General features: G+C 41.6%; 1 protein-coding gene across 8 annotated transcripts in view; it reads right to left on the reverse strand.

The window, feature by feature from the left end:
- LOC123998813 (ankyrin repeat and KH domain-containing protein 1-like) overlaps positions 1-19,823 on the reverse strand; it is a 51,396-nt gene extending 31,573 nt beyond the window's left edge. For 4 of the 8 annotated variants that reach the window (XM_046303992.1, XM_046303989.1, XM_046303991.1 and 1 more), the window contains exons 1-8: positions 19,382-19,823; positions 8,639-8,792; positions 5,620-5,776; positions 5,014-5,176; positions 2,163-2,310; positions 1,142-1,375; positions 857-951; positions 506-743 (exon numbers count right to left, since the gene is read on the reverse strand). In XM_046303992.1, coding sequence (XP_046159948.1) covers positions 506-743; positions 857-951; positions 1,142-1,375; positions 2,163-2,310; positions 5,014-5,176; positions 5,620-5,776; positions 8,639-8,792; positions 19,382-19,645 — 1,453 coding nt within the window. In that variant the 5' untranslated portion in view covers positions 19,646-19,823. The remainder of the gene's footprint in view (positions 1-505; positions 744-856; positions 952-1,141; positions 1,376-2,162; positions 2,311-5,013; positions 5,177-5,619; positions 5,777-8,638; positions 8,793-19,381) is intronic. The other 4 variants (XM_046303995.1, XM_046303990.1, XM_046303994.1 and 1 more) reach the window with 3 other exon arrangements.
- Between the last annotated feature and the right edge of the window lie 3,790 nt (positions 19,824-23,613).

Raw genomic sequence — 23,613 nt, forward strand, 5'->3', positions numbered from 1 at the left:
CCTTTGCCCATTCACCTTCAATGGCACACGTACACAATCCATGTTGCAAACTTCTCATGGCTTATAAATCCTTCTTTAACCCGTCATCTACACTGATTGAAAAGGATTTAACAAGTGACATCAATAACAGAGCATAGCTTCACCTGGTCAGTTTCATGGAAAGAGCAGGTGTTCCTAATGTTCTGTACACTCAGTATATTGTCACAGAAAAATGATCCTACAGCAACAGGATTTAAACGTTTAAGTCCATAATGTTGCTTCATCTGTGTTTAGGCTATTAGCTGGCCAAAAGAAGGATACCTAAAACTGCAATAGCGTTAACATAACTGTGCTAGTGTGGGTTTTCAGTGGATTTATGTAAATCACAAAGCTCATCTGCATTTCCTGCAGTGTTGGAAAATTATCAGCAACAAAAGGATGATCAAATAAAGATCCTACATCTGTAGTAAGGAACAAATCTCTAAACCAAAGCACTCGTTTGTTTCAAACGGAGAGAAGTCCATACCTTGTGCCAAAAGCAGCGCTACCATCTCCTCGTGGCCCTCTCGTGCAGCCTCCATGAGTGGAGTGTATCCCTCATCATTAACCTCCTCCAGGTTGGCGCCCCTCTCAATCAGCAGAGCAGCTAGCTCTACATGCCCCCCACAGGCCGCCAGCGTCAGCGGCGACTCAAACGAGTCAGCAGGCATGTTGACCTGCGCCCCGCTGTCCAACAGCAGCCGCGCCACCTCCACGTGCCCATCCTGAAGAGAGGCAGAGACAACAGGGCTCACCAACGTGCACAGCCATACTGCACCTTCTCCAATTTAATCGTGCTGCACAACCTAAATGTGTTCCTGTGTCTGTGTTTATTCACCATACAAGCCTCCATGAGTGCTGTGTGCATCTCGTCTGTCTTGTGCTCTTGGTCGGCCCCAGCCTCTAACAAGAAGCGCACCATGTCCAGGTGCCCTGTGTGTGGGAACAAGAGGAACAACGATAAACAATGCTCTGGGTGCTTCTTTCCTACAATTACAATTCCTGTTTAACATTCATACTTTTTCAACATACGTGACAACATTAGATCACTTCAGTCACGGATATCTAGACAAAGACCGATCGCTCTGATGCATGGGTAAGGGGTTCATTGTCCAGGACGTACCTTTATAGCAGGCCAGCGTAAGAGCACTTTCCTTGAACTCGTTGGAGTGTGTGTTGATTCCAGCACCGTACTCCAGGAGCACCCGGGCAACCTCCACGTGTCCCGCGCTGGCCGCCTCCATCAGGGGGGTGTGGCCGTTTTCATTGTGGTCCTCGATGTTGGCGCCTTCCTTCAGCAGCACCTTCACCACATCCAGGAAGCCGCCCGCACACGCATACGTCAGCGCTGTGTTACCTGACAAGAACAAGGACAGAGTGTTAGTGTTTGTGGACATTCACAGCAGATGTATATAACTGCATGTGGTGGGGAAGTATGACATGGAACCCAAACCGGCTGCGTGCGAGCCCCTTTGTGCATAAATGTATTTTGTCCCTTTAACCTGACGACACAGGTTAAAATATCAAAACAAACTCTGAACCAATTACATTAATTTGGGGACAGGTCGAAAAGCATTAAACATGTATGGCAATTTAGCTTGCACTTGCTAGCTAATTTGTCCTATTTAGCTAGCTTGCTGTTGCTTGCTAATTTGTCCTGGGATATAAACATGAAGTTGTTATTTGACCTGAAATGCACAAGGTCCTCTACTCTGACAATTAATCCACACATAACTGTCAACCGAAACATTTCTAGTCATCTCTCCTCCTTGCAGGCTTTTTCATATTTGAACTTATATGGTGATTGGCATCTAAGCTTTCATAGTATTACCACGACGAACGGCAACACAGTTTGTTTTTCAATCACCCACGTGGGTATAACCAATGACGAGATGGCAAGTGAATACCTGCTTCTATAAACCAAAGAGGAGATGGGAGAGGCAGGACTTGCAGCGCGATCTGCGTTAGAAATAGAAAGGACTTCTATTTTAGCCATTGGCAACGCAGACGCTCGTTGACGAGCGTGAGCAGTGTGGGTGCAATAATTGAACAACATACATTTATTTTGCAGCGCACGCGACGCGAGAGGTGTAGTCAGGGTATGAGACTATCTGGATTGAGCGAATGTAACTTGTTGTATTTACCTGTGGAGGATTGTGCGTTGACATCAGCCCCATGTACCAGGAGAAGTTTGACAATGTCTACGTAGCCGCCGCTGGCTGCTGCCATGAGGGGCGTGATGTCGCCCTTGATGCCCCGATCTTCAACGTTAGCGTGCATGGCCAGCAAGACCTGCAGGAGAACAGACAACATCAGTGCTTGCAACAGATAACCAGGCACAACCACAAAGCCCCAGGTTGGCAGTAGAACATTTTAATGATCTATTCTGTTCTTTCAAACAATCTATTGTAATTTTCCATACACAGACACCATATATGTTTGAATAAAATCCACTATATGCATTGAGCTTGTCTGAAGCATTAAGCGCACTGTTTTATGAAATAAGACACATGACTCAAGAGACATACAGAGATCAAGATAACCGGAAAAAACTAAACCTGTCCCAACCATCCTCCTTGGCTCCTACTTGCTTCCAGAGATTCTGATATTACTCTCCTGAAGTGGCCGGTAATAGGCTACACGAGGACTCAGCAAACTCTCATATGGAATGCCAATTTATCTCGCCATTTCTACCGATCTGAGTGCCAGTTGGTTTTCATATGCACATTTGAGGAAGAGTTTAAATTAATTTATAATAAGTCTTCATCTCAAAATCATTGTCACGTGGTTAATCAAAATTTGGACACCTGCTCATTCAAGGGATTTTATCTGTACTATTTTCTACATTGTAGAGTAAGACATCAAAACTAGAACACATATGGAATCATGTCGTGATCAAAAAGATTGACCGTAATGTCTTAAAAGTAATAATGGACTGTCGTTTCTCTTTGCTTATTGGAGCTGTTCTTGCCATAATATGGACTTTTGGACCCTTTTACCAAATAGGGCTATCTTCTGTATACCACCCCTACCTTGTCACAACACAACTGATTGGCTTAAACACATTAAGGAAAAAAATTCCACAAATGAACTTTAAACAAGGCACACCTGTTAATTGAAATGCATTCCAGATGACTTCCTCATGAAGCTGGTTGAAATAATGCTAAGAGTATGCAAAGCTGTCATCACAGCAAGGGGTGGCTGCTTTGAAGAATCTCTAATATAACTTTTTGATTTGTTGAACACTTCTTTTTTTGGTTACAATGTTAGAGGTTCACCTAGGGGTCATGATTGGGGCTGTACCAAATGACTGATGTATTAGAATAATTGATTATGCTGATGTTGTATTAATAGAAGGGGAGGGGTTATAAGACCCCTCCCTCCTTACATTTATAGGGTCCTAGACTACAAATTAACAATATATTTATACACATTATGAGGTTTTAATTTAGTTCTCTCTCTCTCTCTGCTTCTTATAAAGAGATCCCTCTGAGAAATGTGTGACTGAGACAGAACTCTGCAGGGGAGTGTAGGAGACAAGACAAGTCAGACATTCCACTATAACCGACTCTTCTCTGTATACATCAATGATGTCACTCTTGCTGCTGGTGAGTCCCTGATCCACCTCTACGCAGACGACAATATTCTGTATACTTCTGGCCCTTCTTTGGACACTGTTAACAACCCTCCAGTCAAGCTTCAATGCCATACAACTCTCCTTCCGTTGCCTCCAATTGCTCTTAAATACAAGTAAAACTAAATGCATGCTCTTCAACCGATCGCTACCTGCACCTACCCGCCTGTCCAACATCACTACTCTGGACGGCTCTGACTTAGAATACGTGGACAACTACAAATACTTAGGTGTCTGGTTAGACTGTAAACTCTCCTTCCAGACCCATATCAAACATCTCCAATCCAAAGTTAAATCTAGAATTGGCTTCCTATTTCGCAACAAAGCATCCTTCACTGCCAAACATACCATTGTAAAACTGACCATCCTACCAATCCTCAACTTTGGCGATGTCATTTACAAAATAGCCAAGGACCGAACCCTAACAACAACATGATTCCATATGTGTTATTTCATAGTTGATGTCTTCACTATTATTCTACAATGAAGAAAATAGTAAAAATAAAAAACCCTGAATGAGTAGGTGTTCAAACTTTTGACTGGTACCAAATATTTATCTTTGCTTATTTGCGCTTTTCTTGGTCACACTGCCTTACACACACACACACACACACACACACACACACACACACACACACACACACACACACACACACATCACAGCAGCCTAACAACCAAACAGTCAAATAATTGGAGTCAGCCCTAATTTGAATACAACTGTATTGGATTTCAGAACTAGATGGAACTACGGATTAAAAGCAAGGCAGGGCAATGCTAGCAGTATTACATGAGTAGTTAAAAATACAAAGATGAGAGAGTGTGTTGTGTGTCAGAGGAGCCTGGTTTGATGTTGATGATAATGTGTTTTCTTGTATGCCGAATGAGCCAGAGATTGTTGCTGTGGGGGAGGCACTGATTCTGGAAGTGGGCTGCTCATTCGACTGTTAGATAGGAGCAGGCTTTTGCAGACATGCTCCTAAAATACCAGCCTCTCATATCCCTCCTACACAACCTGGGATAAAGATGCAGGTTGGTGGCACTGATATTTGGCAGTCTCCGCAACGTACATAGGCTTTCTGTACATGGTCTCCAGACTGCAGGCCTTCCTAAGACCAGAGCAAGGCAGTTGACTCAGTACTGCTCTGTTTTGGCGGTTACGGGTAGCCTAGCTATGTGGAGGAGAAGGTTCTTTTTGTTCCTGTCTTCTTGTGTCAACGACCCTTGAAATAAAGTATTTAAAGTGTGTGTGTGTGTGTGTGTGTGTGTGTGTGTGTGTGTGTGTGTGTGTGTGTGTGTGTGTGTGTGTGTGTGTGTGTGTGTGTGTGTGTGTGTGTGTGTGTGTGTGTGTGTGTGTACTCTACCTGTGCGAGTTCATAGTATCCGGCGGAGCAGGCGAGGCAGAGCAGACTCTCTCCCTCCTCCGTGTGTTCGTTGACGCTCCGCCCCTCATCCAGCAGCTTCCTCACGGCATTGACATCCCCGTCCGAGCACGCCTCCGCCAAGCTACGGCTGAAAATAACCAGACTGCTACAATTACTGGGACTGTGGCTGCACAGGGCAAATCAACAGCAGGTCAGAAAACAAGGTTACAGAGCGCTGTCACAATTCACACCTAATACTCAACGAAGTTGAAAACAAAAAGGCCTCACTCAGAGCTGTACATGCATTTCATGAACTGCATTTGGCTCAATATGGTGCCTTAAAGTGTTTCAGTAAAACAGTATAAGATTGATTTAATTTGTGAGAACAAGGTAACGTCTATGAATCAATGTGAGCTATTCAGAGTCCGAGCACAGTTACGTATTCATCTAAGGAATTGTCAACTGTTCATGAGGAGGGAAAACGCTAACTTTAAGAAAGCACAAAGAAAACATATGGCCTAGACAAGAACATCTTTCTACTGGTGTGAGAATAAGGTGTGATGCACCTTTGTGGTATGAGACTACTAGAGAGGAAGAGATACATACTTGTCTGCCTGGCTGGTGTTGAGTGTGTTTTCAGCCCTCATGCGTGTGAGAGCAGCCGCAGCCTCATCCAGCGCACAGCTCACGGACGACGTCAAGCGGCGTAGCACCTCTGGATCTGCAAAGGCTTTACCATCGGCAGTGGACAGTTTACCAATGCCTTCATAGGCACAGGGCCGTGCATCGAGGGTCACCAGCATTCACAGCACAGCCGCAGTGACCACAAACGCATCCACAGTTAGTGCCGGGCCAAATAAAAACACACAAAACGGGCATAGGTTAGCCCATGTTCCAACCATGCAACATGTTCAAAGACAGTGCAAAGAACACATTCTGTCTGTATTATCAAGTGCTGAACAGTGTTGAGGAAACAGAGTTTTTATACCTAGAGGCGCGAGACTTCTGGGAACACTTGCGAAACAAACAAAGCAGATCAGGCCAGGGTTTGAGAAGTCAATTAGAAGTGAAACATTATTCCTTAGTTGTTCATTTTCTCGAAATCTAAAAGGCACAACCTAGATTTGAGCCAATGTCTTAAGTAGTGGAACATGTCATGTTTCATTCTCATCAAAAACAGCTTTGTATCGAAGGTGTGCCTTTGATTTGATGGCCTGCATATCTGCAGTTCGGAGTGAGATGACCGCTAGACCCAATGACGTGTTTCTGCACATGAGCTTAGCTTGCCAACATCGACATGACATCGCCTACAAGTGTGATCTGGGATTTCTATTGGAGAAATAGCTTCTGATATTATCAATTGGGGAAACTGAACACATGACTCAGAGTGTGCATACACTGAATCAACGGAACAGAGCCTGGTGATCAGCCAACGTTGAGGCTTAACAGAAGAATGAGCCCAATATTGCCTATGGTATGCAAAAACCACTGCACGTGCCACGTGGTTGGTTACACAGATGTGCAGCAGTTCAGACACGCACACCACACAGAGAGGAACTGACAAAAACACAGGAACAAACAATCACTAAGACACATACACACAGACACACAAAGATAGACAGGAGGCAGACACACATACGGAAACAACAGAGTCTACTAAAGGCCAGTGCTGAGTCATGATGGGAGCTGTTGCTGCTGTATGGAAATCCATTGTTCATGTTAATCTCCCCCGTGGTGTCCCAGAGAGCCTAGCTACCTCCCATCTCATCTCATCTCATGGGCTGGGCTAGCCTGTACCAGCTCGTCATGCACTGACTGACTGGCTGGCTTGCTGGGGACCAGCTAACGTGCTAACCATCTGCACACCACACCGTGCCATCCACAGCTTCATACACATCAAATCAGACCAATTAACTTCTTTAATTGTTTCAGAAAGCTTTTCTTTCTCTAAAGAGGCAGCAATGACTATGGCTCTATACAGACAGACCAAGGTTAAGTGCTTCGATGGTCTGATTCAGCTTAGCTCAACTGAGGCCAGAGAGAGACAGTTGTGGCCGGTCTGATAATTACCTTGTGACACTTAGCCTGTGAGCACCCTGCAGTCAACTTTAATTTATTTATTTTATTTAACTAGGCATTTCAGTTAAGAACAAATTCTTATTCACAATGACGGCATCGGAACAGTGGGTCAACTGCCTTGTTCAGGGGCACAACGACAGGTTTTTACCTTGTCAGCTCGATCCAGCAACTTTTCGGTTACTGGCCCAACGTTCTAACCACTAGGCTACCTGCCGCCCCAACTTTACTGATTACTGTAATTGATCATATAATTTTGATTTTTTTCCCAAGGTGAACTACAGAACCCACAACACAACCGGATGCAAAGCACAGTAAAAAAAAGAATACGCAGGGGTTTATGTTGTAGCAGAGAATCTTGTTTTGGTGTTGGTATTTATCCCTGACAGCGTGCCAACTCCACACACCTACAGGGTCATGTCCCAACACAGTGGCAGGAACAGAAACACGAGCACCAGACACAGGCCTACTAACTAAATTGCAGCAAAATTGTAGGCTTAAATTTATACTCTATTGGGCGGAGATTCAAGCCGGTTTCGGCATTCAAACAATCAAAAAAGACCAGCAGTCCTATAAAATAACGAGAATATGACTGGGCAGCCTTACCATGCAACGGTTTTGTAATTCAACATGACTTCAAATGCATAGTGGGCATGGCAGGGGACGAAATGTGGGCAGGTCTAAAAACAAGAGCATTCATAAATCTAGGTGAAGGAGTCAGATCGTGGTGCTACTATGCCAGGGTTTCCGTTAGGAAAATGCGGCACCTGACAATGTGTCCGGAAGGATTTTAATTTACTGGCCATTTGAGAAATTTACCGGACCCATATGCATTGGGTGCGTAACCCATTACGACGTCCAACCACAGTGCTCAGAATGACAGAAATCACATTACGATCATGGTAATTCATCTTAACAGAACATGCAACTCCTGTAAATGAAGCAGCCAAATAAAACGTCATGCAATTAGTGGGAAATACGGTTCTAAACAGCACACCTGATACGAGCGGTTCCATATGTGACAGAGGAAAATCTCTGTTAGAAACGGGGGGAAAGATGCGAATCTAAAGATGCAACAACTAGGATGGGTTGTTAATATGACTAGGATTGGGCCTTTGGTTTCTGGACAGAAAAAGACAGCTGATATGAAACATCTTAAATAGCAATTGCTTTAATAACTGTTGAGCAATGACTTGGGATGTATAAATGCTATTTTCACTCTCGCAGCAGCTCTAGCGCTATCTGACAAGTGATATTCCACTCAAATTAGGCTCTGTATGCTGTGCGATGATTGAGATACATGACCTCTACAGAATACACACAGCCCAATTTAATTCCACTAAATTTTGAAAATGAACCTATAGACCGATAAGCGTGGCGGTCAAATGCATTTACATCGACTGATATTTCCATCAATGAATAAAATGCATTCTTTTGCAAAGGGATCGTTTTTTTATCCCGGTCAATTTGGCCGGCAACAATTCTATCTAATCTGCTTTTCCGTTCGGGGGGGGGTCAAAAGCCAGCAATTGCCCTGTACTATACGTACCGGCTGCTTCTAACAGAGCCTCCAGTCTGGCTTGTGTTTCTGGGTCCACTGTTCTGAGGTCAGCTCCTTCAGCAGCGCTGGACAGGAGCAGCTCCGACGCAGTCTTTAGCATGGGGTTGTCCAGGTCTTCCTGGTCTAATATGAAGGACTCCACCTAGAGACAAGGAGAAATACAAGAGATAGTCAGGACAGGAGGGATGGAGGGATGGCTGATGCTCATTTTGCCCTATACAGTTGCTGGGAGAAACCCATCTCCTCAATTAAAAATAGTTATTACAATAGTGATTCCTATCATACAGTATTGTATGATCTTATGACCACTGGAAATAAAATTTAAAAAATGCTTCTGCATATTCTGAGGAAGGTATGGGCAGGTCCATTTCATGATTACACAGGCAGGTATAGTCAAGTAATTGGCATGAGGGCACCAGTAAAAAGAATCCCCAAGCTCCACCCCCTCGAGCATGTTGCCTGGAGACGGAGCAGTACAGTGCTTAGGATCTGAGCCTTGGTGGAATTACATTAACTGATCAGCGCGTTTCCTCTCCCCTCCCTGCGACCTTGACCTCCATACACCTGCCTAACGGCCATCAGGGCAGGACGTCCTGCACTGGACAGGACACCCAGCAGGCTGGCTCTGTCCATCTGTCATTTCATGGTCTACAGGGGAGGGCAGAGCCAACACATCCCAGCCATCACGGTCACCATTCAGTGACACAGCTGTGTGTTGGATCACGCGAATACCAGCAGACTGAAAGCCGCTCATGTAGCACAATCGGTTTACTCACACAAACACACCCAATCGTACACTATCCCTACAATGTTCTTTACAGACTGAACAACCGACAACTCCATGATATACTGCATGATATCAACAAGCATCCCTGGTGCAAAGGGACCTGAAAAGCAGAGGTCAAAAGAACTGACCCAATGAACGGAACCGAGTTGGAAGGAGAGAAGGTTCACATTTTTCTTTCACGAATGTCGCTCTCAGAGAAAAATGATCAAACTGGTGAATATAATTGAAACCATACTGGGGTATTTCTCACTGTATTTCTTTCTCACAGCTGGAACTGTTGTGCTCTGTGCTTCAACTCAGGGAAGCATCTGTCTCAGGGGGTGTGTCTGAACAAGAGCACAAGACAAGAGACCACGTCCAAAAAAGTGACTCATTACCTCATCCATGCATGTCTGTCTGCGCAAGTGTGTAAGAGAGAGACACTGATGCAGGGAGCGGCAGAGAGATGGAGCCTGTAAATGATCTTACATTACGTTATCTTATATTACACTTAGTCTGCAAGGTAATTGCGGGTAATGGGCGCTAGGGAGAAAGCTAAGGAGAAAAGCAATCACAGAATGCTGAGTTAAATAGAAGACGATTAATAATTGTCAAGAAACATGACATCATTGCTCCCAACAATCTGGCTAAGCTTCCTTAGTCAAATCCCTCTTCCACAAAATTATCCTGCACTTCTGAGAACCTCTCTCAGCCGGAGCACAATGAGGAAAAACAACATTGTCACATTCAATGACATTCCAACAATAAACTCATGTTTGCTAAGGTTATTAGTTACAATAATTTCTAAGATGGTAGAATAACAAAAAAAGGTCTAAATATTGGCGTCATTCCCACACAATCAATCTATTGGGTACACAAATGCATAACGTTAAGCTCGAGCAGTAACCGGTACTTACATATGCCATCTAATATCTGACTCGCCACCATGTGAACCTTATGACAATGAAAAACAACAAGTACTGCGCACAAGAGATTGCCTGCAAGTCAGTGGCCACAAAAACGTACACATAACTTGTAGTGACTTGTAGCCTGTAGTGATAACCTACAGTTGTACACAACACTGGTCCTTTCTGTAATTAAACGTTTCCTGTCCAATAGTCTAGTCGACCCCTGACCATCAGACACACACTGACAATACAGTACAGTGCTGAGCTGCTACAGTACTCAAAGTAAGTAGCCTTGCACGAGTGGTGCCTTTTGCGAGCCGCAGCAGCTCATAGGAGCAGGAGCCTGACCAGAACTGGTGCAGACCAGAGCAGTAGTTGCAGTCAGTAGTTTGTCAGTTTCTGTAGCGTGAGTCAGCTTGATGTACAAGTACACCCCCTGGAAAGGACAAAAGAATGGAGTTAAAGCCCTGCGACAGACTATCTTGTTAATGCCAAGTGCCAAGCAGAGAGACGCTCGCACTGGGTGCCATATTTACTATCTTTGGTAAGACTCGGCCAGGGATCGAAGTCCCAACCTTCAAATCTCAGGGTGGACACTAACATGGTCCAGTACTCAAAACTTCAACGCAAATCAAATCGAATTTTATTTGTCACAGACATGGTTAGCAGATGATAATGCAAGTGTAGCGAAATGCTTGTGCTTCTAGTGTGTTCTAAATATGTGTGCATACTTATTTTCCACCATAATTTGCAAATTAATTAATTAAAAATCCTACAATGTGATTTTCTGGATTTTTTTTCTCATTTTGTCTGTCATAGTTGAAGTGTACCTATGATGAAAATTACAGGCCTCATCTTTTTAAGTGGGAGAACTTGCACAATTTTTCTAAATCTGACATGACAGGTGGATTAACAAAAGGCTAAACTGTGTTTTGCTATATTGCACTTGTGATTTCATGAATATAAATATTTTTGGTAATATTATTTGAATGTGGCGTTATGCATTTCAGGGGTTGTTGATGACAATTATCCTGTTAACGGGGAGGCAGCCATAAGAATTTAATCAGGGTGACTTAATCCACAAATAGACAGGTATTGTCCTTTCCATGATAGCTTTCTGCTAACTTTCTATTAAAGTTTATTTGGACTGAGAATTTCTTTGTTTCGGGATACGTATACTAGAGGTCGACCGATTAATCGGAATGGCCGATTTAATTAGGGCCGATTTCACGTTTTCATAACAATCGGTAATCGGCATTTTTGGACCCTGATTATGGCCGATTACATTGCACTCCACGGGGAGACTGCGTGGCAGGCTGACTACCTGTGCAGCAAGGAGCCAAGTTAAGTTGCTAGCTAGCATTAAACTTATATTATTTTTTTTTAAACAATCTTAACATAATCACTAGTTAACTACACACTGTGGGTGATATTACTAGTTTATCTAGCTTGTCCTGTGTTGCATATAATCGATGCGGTGCCTTTTAATTTATCATCGAATCACAGCCTACTTTGCCAAACGGGTGAAGATGTAACAAGTGCATTCGCGAAAAAAGTGCATTCGCGAAAAAAGCACGGTCATTGCACCAGTTTCTTAAAATCAATACACAAGTATATATTTTTAAACCTGCATATTTAGTTAATATTGCCTGCTAACATGAATTTCTTTTAAGTAGGGAAATTGTGTCACTTCTCTTGCGTTCTGTGCAAGCAGAGTCAGGGTATATGCAGCAGTTTGGGCTGCCTGGCTCGTTGCGAACTGTGTGAAGACCATTTCTTCCTAACAAAGACCGTAATTCATTTGCCAGAATTGTACATAATTATAACATTGAACGTTGTGCAATGTAACAGCAATATTTAGGCTTAGGGATGCCACCCGTTAGATAAAATACGGAACGGTTCCGTATTTCACTGAAAGAATTAAAATTTTGTTTTCGAAATGATCGTTTCCGGATTTTACCATATTAATGACCTAAGGCTCGTATTTCTGTGTGTTATCAAATCATAGACTTAATTAGAATATAATATAATTGAAAGAGCTGTCTGACTGAGCGGAGGTAGGCAGCAGCAGGCTCGTCAGCATTCATTCAAACAGCACTTTCCTGCATTTGCCAACAGCTCTTCGCTGTGCTTCAAGCATTGCGCTGTTTATGACTTCAAGCCCATCAACTCCCGAGATTAGGCTGGCAATACTAAAGTACCTACTAGAACATCCAATAGTCAAAAGGTATATGAAATACAAATGGTAGAGAGAGAAATAGTCCTATAAGAACTACGTCCTAAAACTTCTTACCTGGGAATATTGAAGAATCATGTTAAACGGAACCACCACCTTTCATATGTTCTGCGCAAGGAATTTAAACATTTGCTTTTTTACATGGCATATATTGCACTTCTACTTTCTTCTCCAACACTTTGTTTTTCCATTATTTAAATATCTTTCATTATTTATTTGAGACTAAATTGATTTTATTGATGTATTAAGTAAAAAGTGTTTATTCAGTATTGTTGTAATTGTCATTATTACAAATAAATAAATATATATAAAAGCTGCTACCGATTAATCGGCCAATATATATATATATATATATATATATATATATATATATATATATATATATATATATATATATATATATATATATATATATATTGGCCGATCAAACAAAAAGAACCCGTGCTTAAGAAAAGTCAACGCTGGTCTGACCAATCGGAATCCACTCTTCAAGATTGTTTTGATCAAGCAGACTGGGAAATGTTCTGGGTAGCCGCCGAGAACAATAACATATATACTGATACGGTGACTAAGTTAATCAGGAAGTGACTTTTGAAACCTACCCCAACCAGAAACCGTGGATAGATGGCAGCACTCGCTCAAAACTGAAAGAGCGAACCATTGCATTTAACCGAGCAAGGTGACTGGGAATATGGCAGAATACAAACAGTGTCGTTATTTCCTCCGTAAAGGCAATCAAACAGCCAAAACGTCCGTATAGAGACAAAGTGGAGTAGCAATTCAAAGTCTCAGACACAAGACGTATGTGGCAGGGTCTACAGACAATCACGGAATACAAAGGGAAAACCAGCCACGTTGCAGACACCGACATCTTGCTTCCAGACAAGCTAATCACCTTCTTTGCCCGCTTTTAGAATAACACAGTGCCACCAAGGACTGTGGGCTCTCATCAAAGCTGGGACTGAGAGACTGAAAAACAGCTTCTATCTCAAGGCCATCAGACTGTTAAAAGGCCATAACCAGCACATTAGAGGCTGCTATCCTATGTACAGACTTGGAATCACTGGCCACTTTAATAATGTTTACATATTTTGCATTACTCATATCATATGTATATACTGTATCTAAGTCTATGCCACTGACATTGCTCACCCAAAATGTATATATTCTTAATTCCATTCCTTTAGGTGTGTGTATTGTTGTGAAATTGTTAGATATTACTGCACTGTTAGAGCTAAAAACACAAGCATTTCGCTACACCAGCAATAACATCTTTTAAGTACGTGCATGTGACAAGATTTGATTTAGTAAAAGACCATATTATGGCAAGAACAGCTCAAATAAGCAAAGAGAAACGACAGTGTGTAAATGGGTGAGAAAAATACATTTTGAATTCAGGCTGTAACACAACATATGGAATAAGTCAAGGGGTATGAATACTTTGCACTGTATAGGCCTACTGCTGTAATGGCCTATAGGCTATGAGTTCCATGCGCTCTTTTCTTTAGTCGCCAATGGATCCCAGTATATCAATGTGTCCATATGGCAGAGACTGGTGATCTAAAATTAGTTAGTTGATTATAATTTTGATAAAGTTATTATTCAAATAAACTTTCAACAAAAATGCACATCTAAAAACCATAACTGTGTAGAAATGGCAGGATGAATTGTAAGCTTCCCCAAACTTGAAACTCACGTGCTGACTATGAAGTCATTAAATAAATGCCTGTTTCCATGGTCGGATTCTGTGAATAGGCTACTTTGAAGCAAGGTAAGACATAACTCATAATATGAAATAAAACATTCAGGTTTCAAACAATTAAGTATGGTTTCAAATTGCATACTGCCTCCAGCTCACATTGTAAAGTGGTGCGTGATGTGCTTGATAGCCGGTTGCCTGCACTTGAATGGGAGGCTCGCTTCAATAACCAGTTGAGAAAAAAAAATCTGTTAACGCCGATTGCATTTAGAATTGTTGCACAATAAATTGGCTTAGAAAAATCACATTTTACTCCAGCAGCAATCAGCTGAGGTTTGAGCAGGAGAAATACTGCTCACAACAGGATCTGTATGCTGAGAGCATGCGACAGTTGTGTTGGATAACTAACGAAAATGCACACAAAATAAAGAATTATGCAAATTATACTATAGTCCGATAAGCATGACAGTCAAATGCATTTCCATCAACTGGTATTTACATCAATGACTAAAAAACATTATTTTGCAAACATATTTTCTTTTCTCCTGGTCATTTTGGCCAGCAACAGTTTTATTTAGCAGCTTTTATTTTTTTAAATTATTATTTTGTTTACAAAAGTCAGCAATTGCCAGCTAACAGAAACCCTGATGTGTAACCTGTTCTGACATCACTTATTTTCATACATGATGTCAATTATTGAACCCTTTAAAAGCTGACTAAAAAAAATATTTCTCAAAATGTTTTCCCTGACTAGAAGTCAACGAACCTGCATGAAATATAAAAATACAGAAAAGGAAAATTAGTAAAGTAATTTTGGGTATAAAGTGAGGTCTAAAAATATTTGGACAATGACATTTTTGTTATTTTGGCTCTGTACTCCAGCACTGGATTTGAAATGATACAATGAATGAGCAGGGTCTGACATTAATGATGCCCCGCTGACCTGGGGCCAGTAAAACCATGTGTTGGGCTAGTGGATCTCGTCTGTCACTGTCCCGACCAGGCCAGCACTCAGCCCATTTTGACGTATCAGTTTAACATTTATCTGCTAATTTGCAGTCTGCCATTGAAGACTACACACAAAAAAGTCATGCTATTTGTACTTGAGCAATATGATTGACCATTAATTCAACCACTCTCGTCGCAACTCACATCTTTAGCACTCGAGCAGTATATGAATTGATGCATTCACACAGCCCACATGAGCTGTCTAGAGTAAAAAGAAGCACTCAATCCACTTGCTGAGTTATTTATTATAGGGAAAGTGACTTACAAAAATAAACCTTCAATTCTGAACATACTGTTGATACTGTTGCCCCTAGCCAGATTGATATCTCTTTTGAAATAAACTTTTCAACCACCTATTTTGGGATGTTCAAAAAATTTGACATACGTCAGAAACAAAAGTTCATTGAATGCAATTAATATAATTACATTTGAAAGAATAATAGTCTTATATTGCAAAATTATATTACACAGCTTTTTAATACATACCATAACCAAACAGCATATATATATATACACTGCTCAAAAAAATAAAGGGAACACTAAAATAACATATCCTAGATCTGAATGAATGAAATATTCTTTTTTTTCTTCTTCTTTAGATTGTTGAATGTGCTGACAACAAAATCACACAAAAATGATCAATGGAAATCAAATTTAACAACCCATGGAGGTCTGGATTTGGAGTCACACTCAAAATTAAAGTGGAAAACCACACTACAGGCTGATCCAACTTTGATGTAATGTCCTTAAAACAAGTCAAAATGAGGTTCAGTAGTGTGTTTGGCCTCCACATGCCTGTATGACCTCCCTACAACGCCTGGGCATGCTCCTGATGAGGTGGCGGATGGTCTCCTGAGGGATCTCCTCCCAGACCTGGACTAAAGCATCCACCAACTCCTGGACAGTGTGGTGCAACGTGGCGTTGGTGGATGGAGCGAGACATGATGTCCCAGATGTGCTCAATTGGATTCAGGTCTTGGGAACGGGCGGGCCTGTCCATAGCATCAATGCCTTCCTCTTGCAGGAACTGCTGACACACTCCAGCCACGTGAGGTCTAGCATCGTCTGGCATTAGGAGGAACCCAGGGCCAACCGTACCAGCATATGGTCTCACCAGGGGTCTGAGGATCTCATCTCGGTACCTAATGGCAGTCAGGCTACCTCTGGCGAGCACATGGAGGGCTGTGCGCCCCCCAAAGACATACCACCCAACACCATGACTGAGCCACCGCCAAACCGGTCATGCTGGAGGATGTTGCAGGCAGCAGAACGTTCTCCAAGGAGTCTCCAGACTGTCACATGTGCTCAGTGTGAACCTGCTTTCATCTGTGAAGACCACAGGGCGCCAGTGGCGAATTTGCCAATCTTGGTGTTCTCTGGCAAATGCCAAACGTCCTGCACGGTGTTGGGCTGTAAGCACAACCCCCACCTGTGGACATCGGCCCTCATACCACCCTCACGGAGTCTGTTTTTGACCGTTTGAGCAGACACATGCACATATGTGGCCTGCTGGAGGTCATTTTGCAGGGCTCTGGCAGTGCTCCTCATTGCACAAAGGCGGAGGTAGTGGTCCTGCTGCTGGGTTGTTGCCCTCCTACGGCCTCCTCCACATCTCGTGATGTACTGGCCTGTCTCCTGGTAGCGCCTCCATGCTCTGGACACTACGCTGAGTCACAGCAAACCTTCTTGCCACAGCTCGCATTGATGTGCCATCCTGGATGAGCTGCACTATACCTGAGCCACTTGTGTGGGTTGTAGACTCCGTCTCATGCTACCACTAGAGTGAAAGCACCGCCAGCATTCAAAAGTGATCAAAACATCAGCCAGGAAGCATAGGAACTGAGAAGTGGTTAGTGGTCCCCACCTTCAGAACCACTCCTTTATTGGGGATGTCTTGCTACTTGCCTATAATTTCCACCTGTTGTCTATTCCATTTGCACAACAGCATGTGAAATGTATTGTCAATCAGTGTTGCTTCCTAAGTGGACAGTTTGATTTCACAGAAGTGTGATTGATTTGGAGTTACATTGTGTTGTTTAAGTGTTCCCTTTACTTTTTTTGAGCAGTGTATAAAGCATGTAAACCTAGGCCCTGCATGACCCTAATGCATTTACAAATTACCCCATGTAGAATTTCTGATCCAGCCAGAATATTTTTGGCTAGCTGGCCTGAATGGGCCAGTGAGAAAAAAAGTTACCATTGGACCCTGCTATGAGGTTAAAGTGCAGACTGTCAACTTGAGAGCATTCATATGGGGTAAACCTTTTAGAAATCACAGCACTTTTTGTACATAGTCCCCGCCATTATAGGGAACCAAAATTATTTGGACAAATAAACTTGAAGGCCGGTGTATTAAAGTAGTCAAATGTTTAGCATTTGGTCATATATTTCTACCACACAATGACTAAATAAAGCTTGTGACTACAAACTTTTTGGATGCATTTGCTGTGTTTCAAATTATTTTGTACCCAATAGAAATGAATGGTAAATAATGTACTGTCATTTTTGAGTCACTTTTATATGAATATAATATGTTTCTAAATTCTTCTACATTAAAGTGGCTGCTACCATGATTACGGATTATCCTGAATTAATTGAGAATAAGGATGTGACAAAATTAGGGGCAAAAAAAGACCATACCCGCAAGATGCTTATTCCTAACCATTACCAATAACAGGAGAGGATAGCATTTGATGTGCCCTTGAGCAAGGTTCTGACTTGAGGGAGTACAGCTACGACCAGAAGTTACTTTTTCGTAGCAGGTTAGGACAATTTACGCAGCATGTTAGGATAATTAACGTGGCAAGTTAGGAAAACAGTTTAGGTTAGCTAAAATGCTCTCCTAACATGCTACGAGAAGCCACTTCCAGTCATGGCTGTACTCCCTCAAGTCACAACCCTTGAGCAAGTAACTTAACCCTAATTGCTCCAGGATCACCGTTGATAATGGCTGACCCTGGCCGTGACCCCACTCTCCGAGGGTGTCTCATGAAGAGTTGGAATATGCAACAAACAAACAAAAAAAAAATCAAATTAACACATGCATATAGCACACACTTGTACAAGTGTGAAATAGGTCAAATAAACAGACAAAAGTATTATTAAGTGTACACAAATCAAAAATTATTGCAATTCTGTAGTTCATTTTTGCTCATCACATGAAAAGGTACCCACATTCCAATGTGCGAGTGTGTTGCCTTGAACATACAAATAAATGTTTTACATTCATTGATCATACATATGAGATTCGTTATTTTAATTACAAAACCTAAACAATAACATGAAAATGGTTAGAGACCAGAATAGGTAGAGAAAATAATTTGCTAACTCTAAAATGTCACGTTTGATTTGATCACTGGGACATTTCTAACCCTTGAAGTTACTGGATGAGATGTTGCATCACCACCACTCGCGTTAACATCTTCACTGACAGCTCAACATCAAGCTTGTAGGAAACATATCAGGCTGTGTTGAGTTTGGCAAGTGTGCCATCAACCATAGCGAAGTACCTGTAAAAATGTATAAAACTACGTGTTAAGTCATGAGGACTTGTTACTGTAACTACTTAGCGTGCTATTCTGAGAGGAGGGAAAATGTGCCTAGCCAGCTAACGTTAGGACTAAATAGACAACTGGGGTGACAGTGAATAAGCGGATGTATGATTGCATGCCAGTTATTATATCTAACAGGAGCTAGAACGACTTGTCTTCACCTACCTGTTCAAAACAATTGGCTAGTTTGACAAACAGACTAACAAACATGTACCTGATCTTAGCTAGCTACATTTCAATCATTTGCTAGCTAGTTAGCTAGCAGTTGATGGCGCTGTGTGTGTACTGCCACAATACTACGTTAGGCCTAGATCGAAGCCTCCGCCAAAATATTGCTCATATCATGTCAAAAAACAAAACATGTCGCAAGCTTGCTAGCCAATAGACTTTGCAAACTATCAGCCAACATACAATACATCTGACTGATACTATTTTAGTTGATAGAAGAAATGAAGGAGGGTTAAAAAATATCGTCGAAACGAACGGGCTTTTCGTAGGGAACGTTGACTAACATGAATCTTCTTGCTCAGTTTCGCTGGGTTTAGCTAGCATTAGTGGCTTACCTCAGATACTTCGTCGCTGCCAGATCCGGGGCCGGAGGAAAGCACGGCGGCCGCAGCGAGTTTGAAATCAAGCCTGTCAGCTGCAGGCCCACCAGCCTCTCCAAATAAGCGGACTTTCTTTCCACCGACACCAATCCCTAGGCCCCCGAGTCTGGCTCCTGGTGTGGTTCCAAGCCCCATTCCAGAGGATCGCGGAGTCACCGAGTCAATCTCGTCCTCGAAGCCGTCCGTCAGCATTGCCGCCCCGGCTACTGCATCCTGCATACTTCCCTTAGTATTTTGTATTCTAATTAACTCAATATTGTCTTAAACTTTCTTTGGGGTTGTTGCTATTTTAGTAATTATGTTTATACTTCAGAAAAATCCAGCAACTCCTGAATCGAGAAGAGAATCTCTTTCCCCCTAGCCATTAACTTTCTAACAACCTAACTACTTTGCTCAAGTTGTTTCTTACCCCGCCTCTATTCAGAATCATGCATATTATTGGTCAGGAAAATATACTACCGACATATGGTTGGATAGTGTATGGTTGGATACGGTTTGTCAGAGTAACGCACGGGACGTCAAGGTAGGTTTACGAAAAGGCTTTGCTATTTAACGCCTTAAAACGGAATATTTGGGAGATGATTGGACCCTAGCACTGTATTAAAAAGTCCAACTTTCGTGATACGCCAATCATTGCACCTATCAATAATAATAAGTGGTTACTTTGTTCCATTTTCATGTCAGTCACTGCTACCAATTAATGCATTTGTCTGTCCACTGTTTATTCAAACTCTCTGAAGCATGACACTTTTAATAGACCATAAAAGCAAGCCCTTTTCCAAAGCCTCCGGTGAGGTTGGCATATGGGTCGCGGCTGAGGCTTGTGAGGCAGGAAAAGATCAAACGGGATATTCCATACAACATTATTTCATGGAACAAATGTTGGTGACTGTAAGCATATGCAGAATATGTGTCACGGGTATGCATTATCATCTGTGCTGGATGGGCACTATTTCACAAATACCTGCTTTAACAAGGTCAAAGAGGTCTCTTTCAGAATGAGACAAGTATTACCCTGCCAATCATTACCTGAAGAAACTCAAAAAAGACATTAACATTAACTGTACTTTTTGTGTTGAGCATCCAGAAACAGTTTTGCATTTATTTTGGCATTGTCTACATGTAAAGAAATTATGGCAAGATATTTATAGTTTTATAATTGTTAATATTCTTGATGACTTTTGTTTATTATAAATAGAACGTGCTGCTCGGTTTCCTTAACTACCATAATGATCAAGAAAAAATGTTCACCTCATCAATCAAATTGTGCTAATGGAAAAAATGTCATATTCATAAATGAAAATTCACTAATAAAAAAACACTCTTCCATGTTTTCTGTAAGGAATTTGAGCAGTACATTAAGACCATTCTACATTCTTTCCATGAGAAAGCTGTTAAAACAATCAATATGTGTGTATCTTTCATGGTCTTTGTATAATCTGTAATTTGTTGTACCCCTAGCATATGTTATCATTCTCTGTTATAATACTTATTGTATGTATACTGGTGTTTCTGCAATAAAAAAATTAAAAGACATTAAAAAAATAGATGGGGACTATTGAGTATTCTCAGTCAAGCCACTCCCCCAAAACACACCAGTCAGTGCCATGGTTTCAGGCTTTCCTCTACCACAAGCCCCTTTTCAACCATACTTGAGGCTGATATTTCTTTCAAAGAGGGTCATATGAATAGCATTCACAATCATGTTTGACCATTTATTTCAGGAACAAATATGTAACTGCCATTAAACAACTTATATTAATTGTAAGTAAGTGGTATATTTCATCACAGCAATGTTGTTTCTCTACATTACACAAAGAAAATGTACTACAAAGGAAACAGATTTGATCGAACAATTTTGAATGTAACTCATGGTTTAATTGAGAATCTCCTTTGAAATAACATTTAAGGACTAGCCTTAATCTGTCCTGCAAACCATGTGCTTACACAAGATAAGCATGTGTAAAAAATATGTAAGTGCCAAAATATAAATACGTACAAGTCTGTAAACTGATTACATTAAAAACAAACACAGAGCATATTTTACACACGCTACTTTTAAAATATACACATATTCAAATTTCACTAGGAATTCAGAAAATCTACCCCCCTCCACCTAAATCTGGCAACCCTAAAATATATATTTTTTAAGTATACTGACTGTCATTAGCAGGTAAATACATTTACAACCCCTGTTAATCTCTGGACATGCACATTATGGTGCCAATAGTCTGAATGACACAAGAGGACAAGTGAGCTGGTGTAGACTAATGCAGAGGTCTCCAACTTCAGTCCTGAAGAGCTACTGTGGAATGCAGGCTTTTGTTCCACCCCAGAACTGATTTTCTTCAGTATCTAGAACCTCAATATTGGAATCAGGGGTCCCGAGTGGTGCAGCGGTCTAAGGCACTGCATTTCAGTGCTAGGGGCGTCACTACAGACCCTGGTTCGATTCCAGGCTGTATCACAACTGGCCATGACTGGAATTCCAATAGGGCGGTGCACAATTGGCCCAACGTCATCCAGATTAGGGTTATGCCGGGGTAGGCCGTCATTGTAAATAAGAATTTGTTCTTAACTGACTTGCCTAGTTTAAAAAAAAATGTGCTGAGCTGGAATAAAAACCTGCAAACCCAATATAGCTCTCCAGGATTCAGGAGTTAGATATATCCTAGCAAGAAGGCATAAGGGATCAGTGTTGTCTAAGGCTGTAAGGACCAGTGAGCTGGTGTGATTTTTTTACAGCATGGGAGTTGGTAAGCTTCCAAGCTTTAAGGCATGGAAGGCCAGTGAACTGGTGCAGTCTGTAGCATAGGTATCATTTCCAGGTCACAATGTGCTGAGGAATTCTCTTATCCACCATGTGGAGACATGGATCATGTTTTGTATCACATGGTAAGAACTTATAGCATGTTGAAACATTTCAGACTTTAGGACAGCACCCCTGACATTTTGTAATGCATTTCCATTACATCCTGATGGCGCAGTTGTCCAATATGTTATAAGCCTGAACTGAACACTCTATTGGGGTATGTCAGACAAACTTTCATTTGTCTGACATTGGCAATATCTTGAAGCAAGTACAAACCAACATTTACCTAGTCCACCCCAACTTCTTGTTCAATTTCACCATTCTTGAAGTCATCATTAATATCCAGGACAAGATGGGGATATCTTTCGGGTACTCAAAATCAAGTCTATAACACAGAGGTAGAAAACAATATGCTACACTCCTGGAACATTTTCTTGTGCAGTAATGCCAGTATCAATAAACAGACAGATACAATTATTGATATATAGCCTCACTGAGGTATTTTGTGGTTCTTCAGACATGGTTAAGTTTAAGGTTCTAAACCTATTCTTGTATATGGGTGAAGAATTACTGAGTACTGAAGTGGTACAGCCAAAACATATGCATGTACTGCAGTTGCTCCAGATAGTCAAACGGAATTTCGGAACTTGTCCTGTTGAGGTGCAGCCTCTGCATACATCTCTGTAACAGACATGAAATATTTTGGTCAGGTACTTTGTCAGGCAGAAATATACAGACCAATTAAGCGGCACAATAAATGCCTGAAAATGACATTTTCAAGCTCTGAATACATTTTTATTGTTTTGAAAACTTAATTGATGGCATGAACAACATTTTGTATCAACAGTGGACTAATTTTTAAAAATACCAAAAGATAGTTTGAGTGGATTATTCCTTTATGTTCCAAATGCTTCCAAAAACGTATTTCAAGCCAGGATTATTAACTTCTGTACACGTTCAAAGCGACTGCAGACTAGGCTCTGATATTTCCTAGCAGAACTTGGCTTGGCGTAAGCGCAGGACCGTGCTCCCATACTCCATAGTTCAAATCAGGGGTTGGAACTGGTTCAGGGAACATAACCGAAAACTGAAAATACAATTTTTCAAGGAACAGAAACTGAACCTGGAATGAAAGTGATCCCTGCTGCTCTGGAACAGTAACATTATTTTAAAAGCATGGGAACCGGTTAATAACGTTATTTTATGTTCCAGGCATTTTCTTCTAGTCCCACGACAAAACGTGAAATGCTCACTCTGTCACTCAGAAACTTAGTAGTGTCTGCCTGCAAAATCTTTGCCTGTGAATGTGCGTGTTTAGGCGACCTGCCCCTCCCTCCTACGAAGCATAGGCTACTGTACTGATGTTACAAGCTTG

The sequence above is a fragment of the Oncorhynchus gorbuscha genome, linkage group LG16, assembly GCF_021184085.1.
Source record: "Oncorhynchus gorbuscha isolate QuinsamMale2020 ecotype Even-year linkage group LG16, OgorEven_v1.0, whole genome shotgun sequence".
In the NCBI taxonomy this organism is placed as follows: Eukaryota; Metazoa; Chordata; class Actinopteri; order Salmoniformes; family Salmonidae; genus Oncorhynchus; species Oncorhynchus gorbuscha.